This window comes from Hibiscus syriacus, unplaced genomic scaffold (assembly GCF_006381635.1).
Source record: "Hibiscus syriacus cultivar Baekdansim isolate YM2019G1 unplaced genomic scaffold, ASM638163v2 tig00004779_pilon, whole genome shotgun sequence".
NCBI classification, from domain to species: Eukaryota; Viridiplantae; Streptophyta; class Magnoliopsida; order Malvales; family Malvaceae; genus Hibiscus; species Hibiscus syriacus.
Window position 1 is genome coordinate 342,606 of NW_024062030.1, and position 26,355 is coordinate 368,960.

Consider the following 26,355-nt stretch of genomic DNA (forward strand, 5'->3'; position numbering starts at 1 on the left):
TCTGCACAAAGAAGCATGCACAACATGTCGTCTAGCTTGACGGATATTAAGCCTGTCGCACGGTAGAACTTTCCGCGTGGAAATCATCAAATGAAACGCCGACAAAGAAAACTCGAGGTCGAAACGACTAAAAATCTTTTCATAATTATCTCTACTACAGTACCCCTACCACTGTTTCTTCTTTCATCTTTCTGAAATATAAATGAAAATTAAAAAAGGAAGAAGAAAAATCCAAAATGCACGCTCAATTTCATGTAACAACTCCGTTCTCTCCTTTCCTTCTACTGAACTCTATTTTTCATTTTCTTTTTAAGCTTTGTTTGTAGTAGGAAAAAAATGAAAATATAGATATTCGAATGAGATATTCCTTTATTTTGTTTGTGGTTTTAAGGATTTTGGGTTCTTTTTCTTTTGTTCAGATTCAAATTTTATTATTTCATCATATTTCTGGTTTTTTTATCCTTAAGTTGTTTGTTTGAATATAAGTTTTCTTTTTCTGTGAATTATAGGAATATCATTTTGTTTAGTATGAAAATTGGGAATACCCTTTTACTCCAATCTTCTCTGAATTTCAAAATAATTTTTATTCTATAACATTTTTTTTGTAACAATTAGATATTTTGCAGTTGAATGCATGTAGCATGTCATACCAGCAAGCAGAGGGTTTTCATTACATGGCTGATGATTTTGTCGATGACATGGATGAAGACAACTATGGCAGTGCTGGTGGAGACATGGATGCTGATGAATATGACATGGTTTGCTTTACCTTTTGTTTTTATATATATATATATATATGTTGTGTAACTGGAATATGATGTTCATCACTTCAAACTATATACTTTGAGCAGCTGCCCGATACATCTTCCGCACAAGCACGCAAGGGGAAAGACATACAGGGGATTCCGTGGGAACGATTGAGCATAACTAGGGAAAAGTATAGACCGACAAGGCTTGAACAGTATAAGAATTACGAGAATATCCCGTCCTCGGGTAAAGCTGTCGACAAGGTTTGTTTCGGCTCCTATCATCTCTAAATGAACTAGTTTTCTGTAAAGAGAATATCTTGTTAAGCTCTTTGGTAATCGGCATTGTTTCAGGAATGCAAGCAGATAGAAAAGGGTGGGAACTACTATGAATTCTTCCACAACACTAGACCGGTTAAGCCTACAATCCTCCATTTTCAGGTTCGTAAGTCGGAAAGTGTTCTGTTTTAATTTTTGTTATTATCATCGATATTTGCTTTTAGAAGATCTCGGATTTGGAATCAAACAAATTTTTTTCTTGATTTTCACTTTTCCTCTTAGATGATCATACAACTTCAATGTGTTAATTATTTAAAGGCTATGCTAGATTCTTCTTTGGTATTGATTAAGTTATTAAGTAGTCATTTTTCGTGTATGGGGTCGATTAGCGATGTTAACACTTTTGAACCTTCACCTCCATGTGTGCGTGTTTGTTTCATAAACTTCTAGGTCTCTCCTCCGCACATTCGCGTTGTCATTGTACACTATAAGAGTTTTATTGAAAGTGCACTTTGTCCTGCATTTGTTTTAAAGGTTTAATACGTATAGCGATTATTGTAATGCAGTTGACGGAGAGAATCATAAAGAATTATTGTTATAGCATCACATGCATGCATGCATTGGTTTGTCCGTACATATTTCGGCAAAAGCCTAAAAGGATTCCTGTAGCCAACAGCTACTACCTCGAGATTCAAAGCTTAGCATGTGTCGGTTTTGAATATTGTTCCCTCCAAATGATGATTATATCTAAATTTGACCTTTTCTGATCGAGGGATAAGTTTAAATTTGCTAATGTTGACCGCTTTAGTTGTTGGTATCGATTCTTAATTTTCGGAACTTATCCTACGTTAGTATGCTGCTAATAGGTTTAAAGTATGTTTCAACTTTCCATCAGGCCGAATGCGTCCCGAGCGTTGTGATGGATCTAGTATTGCGTTGGGATTATTTTCATTTTATCATCTACTCTAAAGATCCAGTCAGTAATTGAACCCTGATGATATATTTTTGGTTTCAAGTTTGAAGAAGCATTTATGTGCACCTATATAGCTGTTATCTAAGCTTAAATAACCTATTGCGGAACGGTTTTGCAGCTCGGGAACTTGGTTCGGGCTACTTCGAAGCATGACGTTTAAGTTATGTCCAGTTATTCAGTTGTGCATTGGTCATCCTTATGATCCAATCTGTCCGAGGTCCTTAATTTTTCCGGGCATGTAGCTCCTACCGAGGTATTATAGCTATACAGCACGAGTAATTTTGAGGATAGCAAATGTTTTAGTTATTCTGTGCTTACTTTTATCGGCCAACTTTTATTCCATTGTAACTAGAAACGTTCAGAAGGTTTCACGAAAACTCAGATAAGCGTGCTAGCAGTCGAGGATAATTTTATGGTTGCAGGAGGCTTCCATGGGGAGCTTATTTTTAAGGTAAGTTAAATTTGCAGCCATGTTTCCAGATAAGTCGATTTCTTTTATTTATTTTATCGATATCTTATTGATTCCACATTCCTGTTGTTGCAGCACTTGGACAGAAAAGGTGTAATCTTCTGTACTCGGACAACGTATGACGATAATGCAATTACGAATGTCATCGAGATATATGACAGCTTGAGGTAGCTTGACAATTGTGAATTTGGCTGGTTCGATTGATCACTATAAATCGAATGAAATTGGATTGAAGTTTTGAACCTGTTTTGCAGGGGTGGCATTAATTTTATGGCATCCAATAAAGACTGTAGCTTGAGAGAATATGATACCGAAAGATTTCAACTTTTGAATCATTTTCGACTCCCGTGGCCCGTAAATGTAAGCCGTTCTAGTTGTTCCATTCTTAACCCCTCTATCGTAATCATACGTATATTAAAGAGAGCCAATGGCTAGGAGTCATTTTATGGTCATCCAAAGTTGATGGAGACAATGGTGATTTCGATTTACGGGATCTGCACTTCAAATGCAAAAAGATTGTTGCTTCGAGACCGGAAAAGAAAATCGAAAATCACGTAGATGATAGTATTTATTCATGCATTCAGCTTGATTTCTAATAATTAAAACATGTTTATTCTGATGCAGCATACGTCGGTCAGCCCCGATCGCAGGCTTATTACTGTTGTTGTTGATCACTTGGATGGATTGCTTGTGGATTCGCAAAACGGAAAGGTATGAAACCATCAATCACTTTTCATCTGCAATTTTATTCCATTTCTGACTTCGATAAGAAACGAAAAGGTTCGCTCATTCGCTTGTTCCGAGCTTTAAACGTTATGAATGTGAAAGAATCATATGTAGTACTAGTACTACAGCTAGCGATACCAAATTCTATTTTCCGTTGTCTCAGACCATAGCCACAGTGGTAGGCCATCGAGATTACTCCTTTGCATCAGCATGGCACCCAGATGGACTCATATTCGCCACGGGAAACCATGACCAGACCTGCCGTGTATGGGACATAAGAAACCTCGCATTGCCAGTCGCCACCCTCAAAGGAAACTTGGGTGCGGTACGATCGATCTGGTTTTCATCCGATGGCCAGTTCATGGTAGTTGCAGAACCAGCAGATTTTTGTTCACGTGTATAATACGAAATCCCATTTCACGACACGACAAGAGATCGACTTCTTCGGTGAAATCTCGGGTGTATCGCTTAGTCCAGACGACGAATCCCTGTATATAGGAATATGGGATAGGACTTATGCTAGTTTAGTGCAAAATAACAAAAGACATACTTACGGATACTTAGATTCCTACTTGTAAATGTCTTGATAATTGTAACTCTTTAAATAAGAGTTTGCCGTTGACAGTACTATATTATTCTTGAAATGAATAATAGGTTTTTACCATTATTTTTTCGGGTTTATTCGGTTAATAATTGAACTAAATATATCGTAAGATTCCACCGTTTGAGCAGAGTTTCTAGAATTTTCTCGGACCTAACATATCATCTCTGAAATCATCCTCTGTTAGGATCGATCTTTAAAGTCTATATTTCTCAATCATTGATGTAATTCTTGACGGAGTTAGATTTAATAATCGGCAATCGTATCCGTATAATCTGTCAACTTACTAATAAATATAACGATCCTTGACCTAACACTACACTAATAGTCAATGAATTCATATAAAGTCCATCAAACAAACCTAACGAGACGACTCTACATCTCTCTTCACTCTCTCACTTATAATGTTCATTTCTTTTTCTCATAAAAAATAATTGGGCTTAGGATCGAGTTTCTATCGAATATAATTCTTTACTTAAATCAGAAAGAGTAAATCGTTAATAACTAATAAAATAAATTCATTTTCATCGACAATAATCAAACTAATAATTAAGTGTTATAAAATATATTTTATCCATTGTTTATTTATCTTTGGATATTGATTCACAGGCCTTATGTTGCATCGTTTGCCCCGTGACTTGCGTTGATTTCAAGTAAAAAAAAAACATGTGAATTCTTAAGCTTATGTTCGAATCTTTCAACCAAAAAAGACAATTTTATGTGTTCTTCTATTTATGTTAATTTACTTTATGTCACTTCTTAAACACCCAATCAAATTAAAATATAAAATAAAATAAAATAATTAAAAGACAAAACTGGAAAAGACAGTGACTGGGAACTGCAAATGTGTAATATTATATTTTAGTTTTGCTTTTATGTGATTTTATAGGTAAAATTGCATTTTAAAAAAATTATAAATTATTATTATTGATATAATATTATTTGATATTTGTATATTATGTATATAAATTATATTTATTTGATATTATAAAAATAAATAAAGTTACTTATTTGTTTAAAAGTATATATTTTATTTTGATTTTAAAGATTGTGTGTTTGAATGCTTTTAGTTATCATACATAATTGTTTTCAATTTATAGGCTATTTCAATTTATAGGTGATCTAAGTATTGCATACTTTTTTTTTATTAGTTTAGAGTGATGACGTTAAATTAGGGATGAGAATAATTTTGGTTGGGTCAGATTTTTGGTCAACCCGACTCGACCAGAAAATAAGGAATCCTCCACCTGAGATTTGATCTGACCAAAACAATATTTCACTCGACATGAATCCGACCCGACCCGAAATAATAAAAAAATATTATTTTTATTCAATAAAAATAGTGACTTAATTGAAAAAATAATATATAGAGGGGTATTATTATAATTATTTATAAATATATAAGGTAAAATTATATAATTTTTTTGGATCCGGTATTTTTCACCCTAAACTCCAACCGACCCAAACATCATATTTAAGAAACTCGACCCGAACCCGACTTTTTTTGAAAAAAACGACCTGATCGAGTCGGGTAGGGTCAGAACCCCTCGAGTTCGGGCCCATCCCAATCCTCACTCTAAACCTTGAACCTTAAACTCTAAATTCTAAACTCTAAACTCTAAATTCTAAACCCTAAACCCAATATAATATTTGTTTAACATTTTCTTAATCGATTGATAATGATCGCATATATATTTTGTAGATATAATTATTTGAATACAAGGTCTAAAAATATTCACTTCAATCACTCTAAATTAACTTAAAATTTAATCAAATTAAATAAAAAATAGAAAAATACAAAACATGGTTTGATCTCGTGAACGCCGACCACGTTGCTTTGGGCCCCAGGATCATGACCATCATTTTAATATAAGAAAACAGAACATTGAGATTCGGTGGAAATTTTATTTCTCTACAATTTAAAAAATCTTATTTATCACATAAGATTAAATATAAATATAATTAATAATTTTATTTTTGATGGATCTGAAATTATATTTTTTTAAAACTGAATTCAATAATTCTTTTAATAATTCAATAAATAATATAAAATAATGCCTAATAATTGTGAAAATATATGCTGATAATGTAAAAATAATTTACAATTCAAAAAGGAAAAGGGAAGTGAGCGATGAGAATTTTATCTTTAAGCTTCCAAACAAACGACAATGCGTTGATAATAATGCCATTTTTGGACCATTCCTTTGCTTTTGCATTTGCTTTAGGGATGGGTATGGATCGGATCTGATCAGGTCGGATTTTTTTAAAAAAAATTGGATTTTAGTCGGGTCAGGTCGGATTTTTTTAATGTGGTGTTTGAGTCGGGTCGGGTTCGGGTTTATGGTAAAAAATACCCGATCCGACCAAAAAATATATGATTTTACCTTAAATATTTAAGAATAATTACAATAATACCCTCTATATATTTTTCCCAATTAAGTCATTGTTTTTATTGAATAAAAATATTTTTTTTTATTATTTCGGGTCAGGTCGGGTTTTAAATTTATATATCGGGTCGGGTGAAAACTTGATTTGGTCGGATCATGTCGGGTCTCGGGTGGAGAACTCCTTGTTCTCAGGTCGGGTCGTGTAGACCAAAAATCCGACCCAACCCGACTTATGTCCATCCCTAATTTGCCCCATCGGTTCATGCACTCCCTTTCTCTCTTCTTTCATGTGACACTTCTTCAATTGTGATTCGAATCTTAAATTTATTACGACATATGATGAATATACGATGTATATTAGATCATCAAAACGATTATTAAATTTGTAATTTTTTTAAATTACACATATTTAACATATTGTAGCATAATGAAGATGAAATAAAAATTAAATATGGTGTTGGTGGAATAGACGTACGTATGATTTTATATTAGTCCTGTGTCTAAATATCTATGTTATCATTTGTATTTGGATATTCAATAACGATTTTATTTTTTGAAAATTTTGAACTCGTGTTGAACTTATATTTTAATTTATCAATTAAAGGGTCGTGAAAATATATTATTTTTTTAAATGAAACAGCTGGAATAATGTCACATATATGAAGTCCAATGGATAAGTATTTCTGCATGGGATAATATTTATACATATATTGGTTTTCAACGTTTTTAGTACAAGGATTAAATCATAAAGTTTGTCAAAGTAGAGGGAGTGGTAGCATATTTGACCAATAAACAAACTGTAAAACCGAGCTTCAAACTCCTAGTTGTATTGTTTGCATGAATGAACTGAATTAAAAATTATCAGAACACGTTTTCACCTTGATTCACTGTTTTTTTATCGATTCCCCAATCTAATTTGTTCTTTTTATGAGCAAGAACTAAAGGACGAAACTGAAAGAATCCTTGTCACAAAGCTGAAAAAACACTCTCTCGTGAGCATGCAGTGTAATATCATCACTGACAAAAAAAAAAAAAAGAGCGTTTTCTTTAGCAAAAAACCATGCATGATTCCATTGTTTCCGCTTGATTTCATGTGGTTTTCGAAGAACAAAAATGAAAACAATGGGGATAATAACAAAGGGTTCTCTTCATGTTCTGATTTGTTTGCTTCTTTTCATGGATTTCTGCATGGGAGACGATGAAGCTTCTTCCATAAAACTAAACGACGATGTTCTTGGCTTGACAGTGTTCAAATCAGATATCAAGGACCCTTCCTCTTATCTTCAATCGTGGAACGAAGATGATAACTCGCCTTGTTCGTGGAGATTCATCAAATGCTACCCGAACAACGGTCGAGTTTCGGAGATTTCTCTTGATGGCTTGGGATTATCGGGAAAGATCGGTAAAGGAATTCAAAAGTTGGAGTATTTGAAGGTATTATCACTGTCACATAACAATTTCAGTGGGACAATTAGTCGAGGATTTGATGTTCTTAATCGTCTCAAAAGGCTTAATCTTAGCTATAATAATCTCTCGGGATCGATTCCGAGCTCTTTTGTTAATATGAATTCCCTTAGATTTCTCGATCTTTCTGGGAATTCTCTTTCGGGTTCACTCCCTGATGAGTTGTTTCAATCATGTTCATCATTGAGATCTCTTTCTTTAGCTGAGAATTCATTCGAAGGCCAACTGCCGAGCACACTGTACAGATGTTCATACTTGAACAACCTTAATCTTTCCAACAACCATTTCTCTGGTAACATAGATTTTGTTTCTGGGATTTGGTGGATGAATCGGCTTCGATCTTTGGATCTTTCTTATAATTCATTTTCTGGGTCAGTTCCAGATGGGGTTTTAGCACTGCATTACTTGAAAAGGCTCCATTTACAGTCTAATGGCTTCTCAGGACCAATGCCTGCAGATATTGGACTTTGTCCACATCTAAATTCATTGGATTTAAGCCACAATCTTTTCGATGGACCTCTTCCAGATTCTCTCCAGAGGCTAAATTCATTGGTTTTGTTCAGTTTATCGAACAATATGTTTACCAGTGAGTTTCCTCCATGGATTGGTAACTTGAGCAGCTTGGAGTATCTGGATTTGTCAAGCAACAATTTAACTGGACGCTTGCCATTATCAATTGGTAATCTCAAAGCACTACAATATTTGAGATTGTCAAATAATAAGCTCATTGGTAGCATACCAGCTGGTTTATTTGATCTGGGATTGGAAAATATGGATCTTTCCGATAATCGGTTCAACGGTTTGATTCCGATAGGTTCGAATAGTCTCTTTGAGGCTCTTCGAAACTTGGATCTGTCTAGAAACGACCTCGAAGGAACGATCCCTGGAGAAATGGGGCTTTTTGCCAACATGAGGTACTTGAACTTATCATGGAACAAGCTTCAATCAAGGATACCACCAGAGCTCGGGTTATTTTCGAACCTGACCGTGCTTGATCTTCGAGAAAATGCTTTGTCCGGTGACATTCCGGAAGATATATGTGAATCTGGGAGTCTGGTTATTCTTCAATTGGATGGAAATTCATTGAGTGGACCAATTCCGGATGAAATTGGAAACTGTTCATCATTGTACTCATTGTAAGTTTCATCAATACGTTTTTGTTTGTCATATGCTAAGTTGTAATTTCTTGGACTAATGTTATTCAAAACTGTATCTTGTTTTGTAGGACGTTGTCTCACAACAATCTAACCGGTTCGATACCGAAATCAGTTTCGGAATTGACCGAGCTTAAGATTCTCAAACTCGAGTTCAACGAACTAAGTGGAGAAATACCAAAAGAGCTCGGATTGTTGGAAAATCTTCTTGCCGTGAATGTTTCTTATAATCAACTTATAGGCAGGCTTCCCGTGGGAGGCATATTTCCAAGCTTGGATCAAAGTGCTTTGCAGGGAAATTTGGGAATCTGTTCACCATTGTTGAAAGGACCATGTAAGTTGAATGTTCCGAAACCTTTAGTCCTCGATCCGGATGCTTACAACGGTCAAATGGGTGGCCATAGGCAAAGAAACGAATCTGCGGTTCCGATGAGATCCTATCATCATATCTCCCTTAGTGTTTCTGCAATTGTTGCGATTTCAGCAGGTGTTCTTATTGTAACTATGGTGATAATTGTAAGCCTTTTAAATGTCGCGGTCCGAAGGAGACTCGAGTTTGTGGAGACTGCACTAGAAAGCATGTGTTCGGGATCGACTAAATCCGGAAGTCCGCCTGCAGGAAAGCTCATTCTGTTCAATTCAAAGCTATCAACTAGTGGCATTGGCAATCCTGAAATCCTCCTCAACAAAGCTGCAGAGATAGGTGAAGGAGTATTCGGAACTGTTTACAAGGTCCCGTTGAGTCGTCAAGGAAGATTTATGGCCATCAAAAAGCTTGCAACATCGAACTTGATCCAGTATCCGGATGATTTCGATCAAGAAGTTCGAGTTCTCGGAAAGGCGAGGCACCCGAATTTGATATCACTGGAAGGATACTATTGGACACCACAAATTCAGCTTCTAATAACAGAGTATGAAAATAACGGGAACTTGCAAACAAAACTCCATGAAAGATCTGGTTCAGTCACACCACTTTCTTGGTCCAACCGGTTCAAAATAATCGCCGGAATAGCCAAGGGACTGTCTTACTTGCACCATTCCTTCAGGCCACCGATAATTCATTACGACATAAAACCGAGTAACATCCTCCTCGACGAGGACTACAATCCAAAGATTTCGGATTTCGGATTAGCAAGACTCTTAACAAGGCTCGAAAACCATGTGATCAGCAACAGGTTTCAGGGTGCACTAGGATATGTAGCACCAGAGCTGGCATGTCAGAGCTTGAGGGTGAATGAGAAGTGTGATGTATTCGGTTTCGGGACGTTGATCTTGGAGCTCGTGACCGGACGAAGGCCCGTCAAGTACGGGGAGGATAATGTCGTGATACTAAGCGATCATGTCCGTGTATCGGTCGAGCAAGGGAACGTGTTAGATTGTGTTGATGCAAGTATGGGTGATTATACAGAAGATGAAGTGTTCCCGGTGCTTAAATTGGCTCTGGTATGCACTTCTCAGATACCTTCAAGCAGACCGTCCATGGCGGAAGTGGTGCAAATACTTCAAGTTATCAAAACCCCGGTTCCACAAACAATGGAAACACCGTGACAAGCCTAATTCGTAGGTCATAAGTCCAATCCGATAGGGTCTTTTATCCATCCAAACTTGAGCTGAATATAGCATTTCTTTACCCATTACTCGATTCAATCTAGATTTAGTGAAATTCTATAGCATTTCTATACCCATCACTAGAATCAATCTAGATTTAGTGAAATTCTATCCGACTTGAAACCCAGTCTGGCTTTTAAGGTAAACTCACATTTGTACCAGACCCGACTTAACAATATATATTAAAATTTCTATCTTTTATTAGATAAAATAAGAATTTAATTAAATATATCTATATATTATATATATAAGGTTACGATCCACTTACACAATTTAAAACTCATTAGTTTTACGCATATTTAGGACCGTTGAATGAATGAATGAAAATAGATGGCTGAGATTAATTTCTTGTTTTTTTTTTGTAAATATCTCTCATTTCCTACCTCTAATCTCAATCATCTATTTTCACTCATCCAACGATCCAAAATCTATGTAAAATTAAAAAAAAATTACATTGTGTAACAAGATCTTATTTCATATATATATATATATATATATATATATATATATATATATATACGAATATTATAGTAATTATCCTTAAATATATAAAGGTCAATTACACTATTATTTTTATCAAGTTAGATGTTTTTCGCCTTAATCCTAAATTCATTACGTTTATTTTCATATTAGAGTCGATCACATTTATATTTCACTAACGGTAGTACTAATTATGTTAATTTCACGTTAACTTCACATAGTTATGCTTAAATTTTAATGAGAATTAGTGTAAGAAAATTGAGGAAATAATTAATGCAAAAATATCATGATTCGCACGATGATCATCGGAAATTCGGATCAAACGTAAAATATTATCAGAGCATTGAACAATTTGTCAATCACATTCATCTTCAAATAAAAATTACAGCTACCCCTAATTTATAATTCCACTCAACATTGCAAAACTTTTAACTTTTACCTAGACAATGCATCATCTATACCTGCAAAAATTGCAGCCAACAACGTTGCGAGTTTTTCAGATCAGTTATCGTGCAACGACTTCATTAAATACAATCTGTTGAAGCTCTGCCCAGCAACCCTGCAAAATGATTTTAACAATGTAAGTTGCTGAAGATATTAAGATTACAGTGCATATCTTGACATTTTCATTTTGGGTCTGAAATCTTTTAGTGTATAAATGCAGAGTAGAACCCGGACTGGAGATCAATTTGTTCATGCAGCCAGTGGATTTGGGTTCGAATCCGGGTAACAGTTCATCATTGGTAATATAATTGTGACGTGATTATGACGTTGAAGAAGCAAATCATAATGGAAATGCATGATTAAACATCGAGGACAAAATAAGTAAATGAATAACACCGTTATAGAAGGATTTGTAAAGGTAAATCAACATAGAGATGCATGTTTCTTTTATTATGTTACACTAAGCATTGATTCATGTCGAAAAGGAAGAATCGGCAAGTTAAAAAGGGACATTAAACCCCATAGGTTTCAAAATGTCAAATTGTAGGATATTTGCTTATGTCATGCTATCCTGAAAAAAGAAAATGGTAAGATCGATAACAGACAACATACCCGTTGATTTGGTTGCAGTAATTAGCAATTTGGTTTGTTATGAGAAAGCTCTCCAATCGTGATGGCTCGGGGATTGGCTTGAAGATGGGGTTTGTGGGGTCCTCCTCAGGCAATGGTTCCTCCCCAGCCGCTTTCCGTGCCATGTTCTCAGACCTACAGTTACAAAAGAGAAAATAGATAAAACTAGGTGAACTAAGAAAACAGAAGTATAATATGAAGATTTTTTACACGACAAAATCTATTTTATCCAAAAGGTAAAAGAGAGAATGCAGTTCCAAACTTTTAACTTTTAATTTTGACCCTTGAAAACCATAAGAAAGATGAGGAACCTTCAATTCTACATTGAAAACTTCATGTCTGCCCCAGAATTTCTAGATCATCATAACTGAAAAACAATTTTGCTCGCTCTTTTTCTGTTCTTTTGTTCCTCTTCCCAGGGAAATCATTTATAAGGAGATTAATAGGTTACTTAAACTCAGGTGTAAGTGTGGATACGGGTACATCTCCAACACATGTTAATTAATTTTTTTTTTTTGAAGTTTTCCATGCACTTGGAAAATCCTTGGATGGTATTTCAAGGAAAATGAGGAGTCAAGTAACATAAAGATCAAGCATAGAGGTCAAGTACACTACCTTCTTTTCTGAAGCCATGCCTGTTGCTGGGCTTGTTGACGTGACAAGCTCCTGTAGTAAAATTGGAACTGCAAAAGGAGAAAAATAGAATGGCAATTTATGTTAAACATAAAATAGCAGGCAATGATAGCAGTGTAATATCGGAGAAATGGGAATACATACCTTCTGCTGTTCCATTGACAAATCATCCATGCATTCAATCAAAAATTCCATATTCCTCTCCATATAAGGATTACTTGACAATTGCAGACGATCATAATCACACTAAAATGGAAAATTACAATTAGATGGTGAATTTCACAGATAAAAAGTCCACTGCTACAATAATACTGAAAATCACTTTATATTTCACCTGTGTCACTGATGTATCAGATTCCAGCTCAGTCATAAAGGCACTGATAAGAGCAGAATTTGAGACTTTGATCTGCATTACAAAAGCACCACAAAATTAACACGAAAGGGGAAACCATGATTGATGATTGTCTATATGAAAATACACTTGCTTATCGGTGATACATCAAGTATTTACTGTATTGTATGAGGCAAACATGGCAAAATCATCAACATTCCACACTGTATGTTATAGGTTTATTTTTGTATCACATCCTACCAACGATGAATAATTGTTATTCATAATACATGGAGTATCCACTGGACTAATATTTGTTTAATTTTTCATACGAGACAATAATAAAGGAAAATGCAGTCCCTATGATGTATTATATTACTCCATCAGACTAGTAAACAGTCAAAGCCATAGAAACTTACAGGAATTTCCTCAAAAATATCCACCCATGACAAGTTTTTCTCCCTCAACCTATAAAATCAGCAAAAGAGAATCAATATGAAAGAACACAAAATTCATATAGAAAAAGTGTAGACAAAAAGGCAAATCATACTTCTCTCCAGTAAAGCTATTAGCCCGGTAAAGTTCCATAAAAGAATCAGATAGCTTTAAAGCCTTTAGAGCCAAGACACCTTGATTAGACCTTGATGGATCGTAGATAATGCACACACACCTCCTTATATTCTCCTGCACCGTTTAATCAGATAATTAACTGAATAACTACATAAAAATGTTCTCCCTACCACATAAAGTTTTCAGCTCAAACGAACAGACATAAAGCTTTCTCTATTCGGTGCTATTTTTCTTTTCTATCCATAGAATTGTGAGATCTCATGTTCATCAGTAGCAATGCATTTATACACAATTCAGAAGATTCACAATAAAACCGCCACCAAATAATGTTAAAAATGTTCCCCCTACCTGATAATTCATAAAGGTCTCAATGAGCTCAACCGTCTGATATGAACCCAAAATCGTTGACTGGTACCTGAAATATGCAACCAAAGATCACCACGTGAAACAGAAGTACATAATACATGATTTAACCATTAACCAAAATACAAATCACTTCATAAATAAAACTATTACAATACTATGCATACAGCAAGATAGGTTTCACCATTGGTTTTTAACAGTATCAGAATTATGATTTCAATTCCTAATTCCTCAAGTATCTAAGATAACATCCATAAACTACCAAAAAAAAACTCTGCATTGGCTCCAAAAACCAGTGTATCTAGTAGTCAAACTACAAAAAGAAACTATTCTTTCTATATACAAAAAAAGACGAGACATTACCATCCAACAGTGTTGTTATCAACATTAACCTCCCTTAAACATCTCATCATCTCAAGCTGATAATTAGCTCCATCAGCTTCAATCTCCTCGTCCTCCTCGCGGATCTATTCCAATAATTAAAACATAAAACATTCCAATTTAAAACAATAACATAACAAAATTCAAAGAGGGGAAAAGGGTTAAAAAGGGATTAACGATATTACCGGGAAAGGGAAACAATTGGTAACTTCCAGAACACTGCCAACATCTAATCCAAGAAGCTGGCCGGTAACCAGAGCCGGTGAAAACTCCTTGCAGTGCTTGATTATTTTTAATATCACCTAAGAATTCAAAATCCATTGATAAGAAAAATATCAATCAACAGAAAAATAAAACAAAAGAGAGAGAATAAATCAGAGGGAACGGATGAATACCAGCCCTTCGATCTGGACAACGCGGAGAGGTGAAACGACCTCTTCCGTAGCTGCAACTTGAAGGAAAGACCTTGCCGTTGAACTTGCCGCCATTATAGAATGTGTTGTCTTTGAGAAAGCTCCGTTAGCGACGCGAAAGGGAAAACAACGACGACAACAATTGCACGGAAACCCTAGCTTTTGCTTTAAAACTGAGAACTTAAAAAGTAGTAATGGGCTATTAGAGTTTGGGTTATACCATATCTAGGGATGGCAATGGGTCGGGTCGGGTCGGGTTTTTGGGCCACCCGACCCGACCCGAGAAAAAAGGGGTTTTCACCCGTGACCCGACCTGACCCGACGAAATTAAGGTTTCACCCGACCCGACCCGAATATATGACTTAGAAATCCGATCCGACCCGACCCGACCCGAAATAATAATAAAAAAAAATTATTCAATGAAAACAGTGACTTAATTGAAAAAAATTATATATGGAGGGACATTATTGTAATTATCCCTAAATATATAGGATAAATTATATATATTTTTCGAGTCGGGTCGGGTCGGATTTTTTTCACCCTAAACCCGACCCGACCCGAACAGTACATTTAAAAAAAACCCGACCCGACCCGACCCGAACCCGAATTTTTTAAAAAAATCCGACCCGATCGGGTCGGGTCGGGTCGGAACCCGTCGGATTCGGTTTGAGTTGCCATCCCTAACCATATCACATGGTACTATAGAGGCGATGTCAATTCTTTTAATTTAGTTTATTTCATTTGTAAATATCAGTATTCGAACCTCTGATATTACTTAAGGAATCTAGTATCTCATCCCACTAGATCAACTGGTTGTTGGTATAGTGTGGTCTTTTTTAATTGTACATAATTTTAATGTGATTGGATGAGTATAAATAGACAATTGAGATTAACTCTTTTTTTCAATGTATATTTTAACTATCCAACGGTCCTAATTGTATATAACTAAATATTTTTTAAATTGTAACCAAATCCTATCCATTAAATTAAATTTTTATTTTTTTAGATTAAATACTCATTAAATATTTATTAATTTTAAAATTAGATCACGACCCTCAGATTTTAAATTTTATATCGATAATTAAATATTGATCTCATTTTATTATCATTTATTAATTTTAAATTAGATCAATGAAACATTATGAATCGATTTTATCCTCACCTCGACCATGTATGAAACTTAAATTTCATAAATGATTCGAGCCAAATTAATTATTCAATTCAATTAATAACCGGATTAGCATTCATCCAAAAACAAAAGACAAGACATGGTTTGCCATATGATAGGAACTTATAAAAGCAATTTTTTATATTAAAGATTTACATATGAAAAATCAAAACCTACACTTGGAGAAATAAGAACTCGTTATTTTAGCACAGCTCATTTGACATTTTTATTATATTCACCACACAACCTAAATCCCTTGTTCAATTCTTTTTACGACTACAACTCGAAAAAGGTTCAGCAGCCGACGCGTGAAAACCGGTGACAGGCAGATCATATCGGCCGCAGTAACGTTGGACTCAATCCTACATGTTCATGGTATACTTGAAAAGTTTGGAAAGAAAGAAATATGATTAGTATTTGTGAACTGATGGAATCTGCAGATGAATGAATCCAAACTGGGCATGAAAGGTGAGGAATCTGGGCTCATCTGATTTTAAGACTCGGGTTCTGGTGCTGGAACGGTGGACTTCAACAGTGGCTGGAGAGCCTTGACGACGATGCTCATGTTTGGACGGAACTCAGTTTCGTACTGCACGCACAATGCTGCCACAGCTGCTAACTGCATCAACAAAAACGTAGTTGAGACTGTTAATTGCTAGTTCGGGCCGGTGTGGCTGTTACGTGTCTTCCGTTGTTTGAACGCCCAAAACCCGGAAAAATTTAAACTTGTGCAATGTCAAGAAGACACGGGATGATAGAAGTACCTTAGCAATTCCTTTAGGAGGATACTCTCCCTTCAGTTTTGGATCTACACATTGTTTAACTTTATCTTCAATCAATCTTGGAGTAACCTAAATTGAGGAAAAATAAATGTTGAAGAGCTAGTCACATTTAAAGTGAATTGGAAAGACCGACAAACGAAAATGCACCATCACACTAGATAAAGAAAAGGATAAAGAAAAGGGAAAAGATTGACAGGAAGAAGAGAAAGCATAACTCACCCAGGTAACGAGGCTTTGCTGTCCACGCGGCATTGTATGGTCGACAGGTTTCCTTCCGGTCAAAAGCTCTAGGAGGACAACCCCGAAACTGTACACATCACTTTTCTGCGTCAACTGACCAGTCATTGAATACCTGGAAAAGAATGGAACCGTAATTTGTTACATCATACATTATATCTGCACTCCGCAGCATCGCAGGGATAGTGGTGTATTCATAAAAGAAAACTAGACAACTCCTCAAATTCATGTCTGTAGTTCTAGAAACACAGACAGTGGACTCCGCATATAGCCCGTTGAACCTTAGATGGCGGAAAAGAATATAGGGAACATAAAGAGTGCCATCATTTGGGAAAATAGTTAAATCAAAAATTATTTACACATTATTTCCTAGATGTTATCCGAGAATGCAATTAATCGTAACCAACCTTATGCACAAAGCTAATGACTTGTTGGGCCATCAAGAAAGATAAACATAACATGAAAGAGCTTAGAAAGCATACTCTGGAGCATGATAACCAAAGGTTCCCAGAACTCGAGTGGAATGTAGACGAGCAGCCATGTCGGGAGACTTGTTTGAGAGGTTAAAATCTGCAATCTTCGCTTTGAAATCATCAAAGAGAAGGATATTGCTAGATCTGATATCTCGGTGTATAACATAGGGTTGAACCTTCTCATGCAAGTACTCCAAGCCCCTTGCGGCATCAACCGCAATTGTAACCCGTTGCATCCAGTCAAGCACAGGACCTGGTTGTGCTCCCTGAACCCCCTTCCTACCTAGAATCACCAGAAAGAAAGATGTCAAACTAATAGTGTCTATTTTGTATAACAAGATGTCGAGAATATCTAAATTAAATATTAGATAGGATCAGTTTTAATTAGATAAAATCAGTTTTTATTCTATTAGTTATTAGATATGATCATTTTTAATTAGATAGAATCATTTTTTTATTCTATTAGTTATTAGATAGGATCATTTTTAATTAGATAGAATCATTTTTATTTTGTTGCTAATTTTATGCATCTTTTTATGTAAAGTTGTTACATTGTAGACTCTATTTAAGTCGGCCATATTCAGCAGAAATAAACACGATTTATTCGGAACAAATTTTTCCGTCTTTATGGTGTCAGAGCCAAAATGGCCAAACCCTACGATGATACCTCTGGTATCGACTCTATGAGTTCTACTCACTCACCTTCAATCACCCTAAACACTGAATCCTTCCAAAACATATCCATCACTTCTCACAAGTTGAATGGAAATAATTTCTTACAGTGGTCACAATCTGTGAAACTGTTTATTCGTGGCCGTGGAAAATTCGGCTATCTCTCAGATACCACTACGAAACCTGTCGAAGAAGATGAAGAATCTGAAAGATGGGAGGCAGAAAACTCGATGATTATGTCTTGGCTCATAAATTCCATGGATCCGAGTGTAGGGAGAACTTATCTCTTCCTACCTACTGCTCATGACATTTGGAATGCTGTGAACGAGACCTATTATGATCTCGGGAACGCAGGACAATGGTTTGAACTAAAAACTCGGTTATGGAGGCTAAAACAAGGAGAAAAAACTGTCACTCAATACTACACTGAACTCAAGACCTTGTGGCAAGAGGTTGACATGTTCAGCGACTACGAATGGAGTTGTGCTAAGGACAGGGCTCTATTCCAGAAGATGGTGGAAAAAGAACGCGTCTTCGAATTCCTTGTCGGCCTTAACAAGGAATTGGATGAAGTCAGAGGGCGCATTCTTAGTCGTGAACCACTACCAAGCACAAGAGAAGTCTTCTCCGAAGTCAGACGAGAGGAGAGCCGGCGGACAGTCATGCTTGGAGGCCACTCACCAAATCCCACCGAGTCTTCTGCCTTGTTCTCGGGTCAGCCACCACGTCGCAACGATCGTCGGAACGACAGAGATCGGCCAATCTGCGAGCACTGCAACAAGTCGGGACACACTAAAGCCAAGTGTTGGAAGCTACACGGGAAGCCAGCCGAGAATTTTTCAGCCAATCGAAATTCTCGTAATGCAAAGGGATTCCATGCCTCATCTGAAGATGCTTCTGAAGAGCCGAAACCTGCCTCAGAACTGTCTGCCTTCAGCAAAGAACAGCTAGAGCAATTGTATCAACTAATGAGTTCTCATTCCATATCCAACACTCCTAACCCATCATCTTATATTGCCTCTTCATCATTAGCCCAGAAAGGTACATATCCTACAGCTTTCATAGCCGGTTCTAAATCAAACCCTTGGATCATAGATTCAGGGGCAACAGATCACATGACCGGTAATTCCTCCATATTCTCATCTTATTTTCCTTTATCTGGTAATCTGAAAGTGAAAATTGATGATGGCTCCCTAACCTCTATAGCTGGAAAATGCTCTATCATTATTTCTCCATCTCTCACATTACTAAATGTCCTACATGTCCCAAAGCTCTCTTGCAATCTCATCTCTGTTAATCGTATTATTCATGATTGCAAATGCATTGCTACAATAACATTTGCTGGATTTGAATTTCAGGACCCTTGTTCGGGGAAGATGATTGGCAATGCTAAGGAGGTTGATGGACTCTATCACTTGGTCACGGACAATCCTTCAGATAAACAAGTTAAGAAACCGAGATGCTTTACTACCTTGTCTTGTGAGAATGAAATAATGTTGTGGCATTATAGGTTAGGCCATCCTAGTTTTAATTACTTGAAATATTTGTTTCCAAATCTTTTCAAAAAAAGGACGGTTTTTCTTTTCAGTGTGAAGCTTGCGAATTGGCAAAACATCATAGATCTGTTTATCCATCTTTAAAGTATATGCCATCAAAATATTTTTCTCTTGTGCATAATGATATTTGGGGCCCTTCACGAGTAAAAACAGCCTCAGGATCTAGATGGTTCATCACATTCATTGATGATCACACTAGAGTCACGTGGATTTATTTACTAAAAGAAAAATCCGAGGCAGCAAGTGTTTTCAAAAATTTTCACTCACTGATCAATACTCAGTTTCAAGCAAATATTCAAGTTCTTAGAACCGATAATGGTCGAGAATATTTTAATGCAATCTTAAGTGATTTTTTGAAACAAAAAGGAATTATTCATCACAGTTCTTGCGTTGATACTCCCCAACAAAATGGAGTTACTGAAAGAAAAAATAGGCATTTATTAGAGGTAACTAGGGCTTTACTGTTTGCTATGAATGTTCCTAATCGTTTTTGGAATGAAGCACTCTTAACAGCGTCTTATTTGATAAATCGAATGCCTACAAGAGTTCTTAACTATATTACTCCTTTGCAAGCTCTAAAGAATATGTTTCCTGAAAATAGATCTTTCACTGATTTAACACCTAAAATTTTTGGTTGCATTGCTTTTGTTCATATACACAGCCAAAATAGAGGAAAACTCGATCCCCGAGCACATAAATGCATATTTCTAGGTTTTTCACCAACACAAAAAGGGTATAAATGCTTTGATCCTAAATCTGGGAAGTATTATGTGAGTATGGATGTCACGTTTTTTGAAAAACAACCTTTTTTTGACAAAAACTCTCTTCCGGGGGAGAATGACTCTGAAATGAGTTTTTGGGAACAAACATCCTTGCCAAAATCGGTTGTAAATAGCTCAGTGGAACCAATTCATATTTCCGTAACTAATCCTAGGATTTCACAACCTATAAATTCACAACCTCGTGAGACTCAGGTAGAAACCAACTTGGAACCACCTACTGAACTTCGTGTTTATTCTAGACGGATGACTCGACCAAGTAATATTCCACCGGCCCCCAAGGTATGCCAACCATCGGACTCGACTATGGTCCAAGGTACAACTTCTCTTTCTCCTATTTCTTCTCCAAATTTAGAGCCTTCTACAGAATTCTTTGAACCCATAGCCTTGCGCAAAGGTGTTAGATCATGTACCACAAAACATCCAATATCCAATTTCTTATCTTATAATAAACTCTCTCCAGATTTCAAAGCTTTTTCCACCAGGATTATGGATGATGCACTACCTAAGTCGATACATGAAGCTCTAGAAGTTCCGAGATGGAGAGAGGCAGTTTTTGAGGAGTTAAAGGCCCTGAAGAAGAATGACACGTGGGATCTAACTCCTTTACCTGAGGGGAAACGATCTGTAGGCAGCAAGTGGGTGTTCACCATCAAATACCATGCAGATGGCTCGGTCGAGAGATACAAGGCAAGACTCGTAGCACGAGGCTTCACTCAGACATACGGCTTTGACTACGAAGAGACCTTCGCACCTGTGGCCAAACTAAACACCGTACGTGTCCTACTCTCACTAGCCGCCAATCTGGATTGGACTCTCAGACAGTTTGATGTGAAGAATGCGTTCCTAAACGGTGAGCTAGAGGAAGAGGTGTTTATGGAAGTTCCTCCAGGCTTTGATGAATTGAAGAAGGATGGCAGGGTCTGCAAGCTAAAGAAATCCATTTATGGATTGAAACAATCTCCGAGAGCCTGGTTCGAGAGATTCACGAGAGCTGTGAAACAACATGGTTACACTCAGGCCCAGTCTGATCATACTATGTTCTACAAACACAATCATGATAAAATTGCTATTTTAATTGTGTATGTAGATGACATTGTTATGACAGGAGATGACACAGTAGAGTTGGAGTCGTTGAAGAACTTCTTATCCAACCAGTTTGAAGTCAAGGATCTAGGACAACTCAAATATTTCCTTGGAATGGAGGTGGCTAGATCTTCAAAAGGTATAATTATCTCGCAAAGGAAATATGTCCTCGATATCTTGAAAGAGACTGGATTACTCGGATGTAAACCAGTGGCGACTCCTATTGATCCGAATCAAAAACTCGAAAAAGAAGATGGTGCTAAGCCTGTGGACAAGAATCGGTATCAGAAGCTGGTGGGGAAATTGATTTATTTAGCTCATACGAGACCAGATATTGCATTTGCTGTGAGCTTGGTTAGTCAGTTTATGCATTGTCCCTCAGAAAAACACTCCAAGGCTGTTTACCGGATTCTTCATTACTTGAAAGGGAGTCCTGGTAAAGGAATCATGTTTTCGAAGAATAGAAGTTGAAGAGTGGAGATCTTCAATGATGCTGATTGGGGCGGAAGTTCTACAGACAGAAGATCTACTACCGGTTATTGCTCCTTTGTCTGGGGCAACTTAGTTACTTGGAGGAGCAAGAAGCAACCAGTTGTCTCTAAAAGCAGTGCGGAGGCCGAGTTCAGAGCCATGGCGCAAGGAGTATGTGAGTTGTTATGGCTTAGGAGGATCTTGGAGGAGCTGAAGGTTGAAGGAGATAAACCGATGAAGTTGTATTGCGACAACAAATCGGCAATCAGTATTGCTCAGAATCCTGTACAACATGACAGGACCAAACATGTCGAAATAGATCGACATTTCATCAAGGAGAGGCTGGAAAATGACGATATCTGCATACCGTTTGTTCCATCATCAGAGCAGCTCGCCGATGTTCTCACCAAGGGACTGTTTACTACGATGTTCGAATGATTTCTGTCCAAGCTGGGAATGATCGATATCTATTCTTCAGCTTGAGGGGGGGTGTCGAGAATATCTAAATTAAATATTAGATAGGATCAGTTTTAATTAGATAGAATCAGTTTTTATTCTATTAGTTATTAGATAGGATCATTTTTAATTAGATAGAATCAATTTTTTATTCTATTAGTTATTAGATAGGATCATTTTTAATTAGATAGAATCATTTTTATTTTGTTGCTAATTTTATGCATCTTTTTATGTAAAGTTGTTACATTGTAGACTCTATTTAAGTCAGCCATATTCAGCAGAAATAAACACGATTTATTCGAAACAAGTTTTTCCGTCTTTACAAGATCATGTCTGAAAAATCTGTCAGGACCAATACATAAAATGATGACTTCACAAACCATGCAATACATCATGCAGTGATCCCATTGTCGCAAACTCGTATGCAAGCACACGGTGGTTTCCTTCAACACAGTAACCTTGCAACTGAACGAAATTGTCATGCTTCAATGTTGAAACCCTTGAAACCTAACAAAAAAATTCATAAAGTTGAATTTCTAATAAAAAGGGGGAAGCACAAGACAATTGAACAGCATAAATTTGCATTATCAATAAGAACTAAAACATTAATCGGGAAAGACCATTCTGCCGAATTGCCAACACACCTGGGTCAGAAACTCAACATCAGACTCGGCCTCGGAAGAAACATCGAGCTTTTTCACAGCCACAGCTTTTCCATTGTCCAAGTTTGCATAATAAACTCTTCCGTATGAACCCTCACCAACCAAAGCCTTCGATCCGAAATTCTCAGTCTTCTCTTTCAATTCTTCCAATGACAATGCAGGCACTTCAATAGGTGGTACTGATTTTTGCACTTCGTTCTTGGCAGGAGCTGCCGCCTTTGAGTTCTTTTGATTCACTGAAAGCACGTAATATCAGCAGTGACAAATTATTGAAAGAACGCAAACATAAAATATATATGTAGATATATTGAATATATGAACACTAATAACATTATTTTTAGTAAAGAACCTTTTGTCAGAGACATTCAAATTTTAAATAATGATATTAGAATATCACACAACATATTTCATACGTCTAAAAATTCAAGCCAATGTCTTTTCCTTTTGGGTACACTAAAACTAGGAAGACAACTCAAAATAGTTTTCTTATCTTTGCAAGTAAAACGCAAATCCCTCCTTACCCCAACAGACACAAAGGTCTACTATTTTCCAAATTTGAATAATAATTGAAATATCTCCGAAGTTATTTTGCTCTCATGCCTTGCCCAAGTCACATTTCCATTCAGTGGTTTTAGTTAATTTCGAATAAGGTGTTCAACAAAGTTGAATTTACTCAGGCATACAATTTCACAAACATAACCACACATTTAACTCCACGAAAAGACTCATAACAGCAAGTCATAACTACCGAATCAAGTTAGCATCAAAGCATACCATCTGTATCGTCATCAGGGCTCTTCAAGTGCTCATTTTCATGTGGTTGGTAACTCTCCTCGACCAAACACGAACAGCAAAGCCATTGACGCATCCTTGATCTTTTCCTCAAATACAAATCGTCAGAATTTTCTAGTCGAACAAAGTAGCCAGGAGGAGGTGCCTGTGCCTGCATAAATTTTTACAAACTCATTAAAGATCCAATGAATAAAGAGTAAAATAAAATTAATCAATGATAATTGAACCAAACATATGTGAAGAGCAAGGTTGAAATCAAATCTGCCTAAAGCCAGGACTAGGAACAAGGTAAAAATTGATGACACAAGTAAGAGACATTCAGCACGGATCCGACATTGTTAGATGTGAATCTTCCAATATCAGTAAACAGCATACTTAAAAGTAGAACATGTATATATATATATGAATTGCATTTCCTTATCCTCATGATATAATGTAATAAATGAAAAATCAATAATTCCACGTACACAGAAGCCAGAGCAACTACTGATCAAAAGGCAACGTTCATACAATTTACCACAAAAGTAAAAGCTACTATACAATTGAATTATTTATAAATGATTAATCAAACGTTATGATATGTATTTCAATGAAATTAACATCTTTAACGTTCGAATTCATAAAAAACTGAAGGAGATCAACCCTTTAAGCCTTACCACCAAGCCTTGTCGTCGATAACCATCTTCCATCAGAGAAATTAAAGACAAAGAAAATAAATAAAAAATCAAACGTAAACCCAGAAAAATCAAGGCCGAAGTCCAAAAAGGGTCGATGAGAATTCACAAAACAAATCAAAGACTCAAAAGATAAACGAAAGCCTTAAACTTTAAATTTGAAATACAATGAGGAAAGCAATGGATAATTAATAATAGTTGAAGAAAACAATGGAAACAAAACAGCATTACAGATTAGAAACTGAATCAAAAATGATTAAAATAGATATAGTTTGAAAAACAAATCCGATTGTATTAATAATAACAATACCTGGCTTTTTCTCTCCCTCGTTTATTGTAGGAAAATCTGTTCCGTTTCTCTTCTAGAATTTGTTCGTTTATTAGTTTTTCTTTACAGAATTTGGAAGAATTTAATGATTTTTTAAGGGTTTTTCCGTTTGAATTTGAAAACAAAAAGGGAAAACAATGTAAATTTGACTAAGAGTCAACGAGGGGACAAAAGATAAAATAAAATAAAATATAAAAAAGGAAATATTCCTCTCGCTATATATATATATATATGTATTAGGGTAACTACACTGGTAGTTTCTAAACTTTTAAGGTTCTTACATTTTAGTCATTGAAATTTAAAATTTACATGATAGTCGCTACATTTTTAATTCACTTTTGTTACATTTATTGTGATTAACTACTATCAGTAAAGACGTGATATGTTAAAGTTTTCTTTAAAAAATATTTTTTTTATTGTTGTTCGGTGAATTTTTGGTAAAAAAATGATTGAACTACTATTTTTGTCTTTTATCTTTTTCGATTCAAATTTATTATAAAATATTTTAATATTCTCAAATCACAATTGAATTTAAAAGTTTAATTTTTATAATGCGACACAAACTAAATTGAACTTCTTTGTCGTTAGCATTGATCGACAATTGTTTCGTTCATTAAAAACTCGTCAAGATAGAGATATATAATTTTTCCTTTTCTCTTGTTTTTCTTTTACTTTTATGATTTATTTGACGATGGTGAGAGGATAACGAAACTCCTAAGTATAATGAGTATTGAGTTTAGTGATGATGATAATCAGAAGAACGTTGGATAATGACGACACATGTGATTTAAACAACGACACATGTGATTTAAACAACGACTGTCAATTTAAATGAAGACTTATAATTTTTAAAAAGAAGAATTTAACATACGATGTCGATTTTTCTTAATAGCAGCTGACTACAGTGACCATAGTGAAATTCAATTAAAAACTCAATGAATTTAATGCAAGTTTTACAAGTTTAGAGATTAAAATATAATAACTCTCAAAGTTAAGAGACTAGAGTGTAGTTTACCCATATATTTGACTAAAATATCTCAAGCGTTACAAAAAGATATAATATTTGAATTGGGAATTAACCGAATAATTTTCCTATAATCATATTAGTGAGAATGCGAAATAAAAGCGGAAAAATAATACCCGAAATTGATAACGGAGTTCAGCCAATTATGCCTACGTCTCCGGACTGCCGCAGATCTTTTACTAAAGAGAAAAAATTTACAGGTGTTTACAAAACACTCACAACTCACAAGAAAACTTTCTAAACTCTTTAGTAGTGGGAGAAAGAAATGATTTTGGATGATTTTGAAGCTAAATAGGTTAGGGTATTTATAGTTGAAGCTTAAAGACTAATCTTGAAAATACCCTAAAGTGTAGGGACTAAAGTGCAGTTATCTCATGCATGAAATTCAACAATTTCTGCCCACTTGCACCGAAAGTTTCTTTGCCAGCAACCCACCGAAAATTGCTTTGATAATTCAACAATTATTATTGCTTTGACAACCCACCAAAATTGATTTTGCAACAATCTCTCACTTAAAGACTGATTTTAATCTGTCTTCACACC

At 35.8% G+C, this 26,355-nt stretch overlaps 3 protein-coding genes and 1 pseudogene across 4 annotated transcripts; 2 read left to right on the forward strand and 2 right to left on the reverse strand.

Moving 5' to 3' along the window:
• The first annotated feature begins 605 nt into the window (after positions 1-605).
• LOC120198299 lies at positions 606-3,789 on the forward strand (annotated as a pseudogene).
• A 3,456-nt stretch (positions 3,790-7,245) lies between these two features.
• LOC120198235 (probably inactive leucine-rich repeat receptor-like protein kinase At3g28040) lies at positions 7,246-10,522 on the forward strand. The gene is made up of 2 exons (XM_039199593.1): positions 7,246-8,781; positions 8,871-10,522. Exons 1-2 carry the CDS (start codon positions 7,295-7,297, stop codon positions 10,345-10,347), a joined length of 2,964 nt encoding a protein of 987 aa, XP_039055524.1. The 5' UTR covers positions 7,246-7,294; the 3' UTR covers positions 10,348-10,522.
• A 677-nt stretch (positions 10,523-11,199) lies between these two features.
• LOC120198258 (eukaryotic translation initiation factor 3 subunit H-like) lies at positions 11,200-14,815 on the reverse strand. Its single transcript, XM_039199608.1, has 11 exons — positions 14,635-14,815; positions 14,425-14,541; positions 14,222-14,325; positions 13,844-13,910; positions 13,476-13,609; positions 13,345-13,393; positions 12,929-13,000; positions 12,739-12,840; positions 12,577-12,644; positions 11,944-12,096; positions 11,200-11,446 (listed from the first exon to the last, which is right to left on the reverse strand). Exons 1-11 carry the CDS (start codon positions 14,725-14,727, stop codon positions 11,389-11,391), a joined length of 1,017 nt encoding a protein of 338 aa, XP_039055539.1. The 5' UTR covers positions 14,728-14,815; the 3' UTR covers positions 11,200-11,388.
• Positions 14,816-16,059: 1,244 nt separating this feature from the next.
• LOC120198313 (PTI1-like tyrosine-protein kinase 3) lies at positions 16,060-24,829 on the reverse strand. 2 transcript variants are annotated; one of them, XM_039199659.1, is made up of 8 exons: positions 24,771-24,829; positions 23,769-23,937; positions 22,977-23,230; positions 22,713-22,839; positions 17,322-17,595; positions 16,822-16,954; positions 16,585-16,671; positions 16,060-16,439 (listed from the first exon to the last, which is right to left on the reverse strand). In XM_039199659.1, the coding sequence occupies exons 2-8, from the start codon at positions 23,860-23,862 to the stop codon at positions 16,314-16,316; spliced, it is 1,095 nt and encodes a 364-aa protein (XP_039055590.1). In that variant the 5' UTR covers positions 23,863-23,937; positions 24,771-24,829; the 3' UTR covers positions 16,060-16,313. The 2 variants fall into 2 exon arrangements, with proteins under 2 accessions (XP_039055590.1, XP_039055583.1); XM_039199652.1 differs by lacking the exon at positions 24,771-24,829 and adding an exon at positions 24,443-24,583 and having other exon boundaries at positions 16,061-16,439.
• Positions 24,830-26,355: the final 1,526 nt, after the last annotated feature.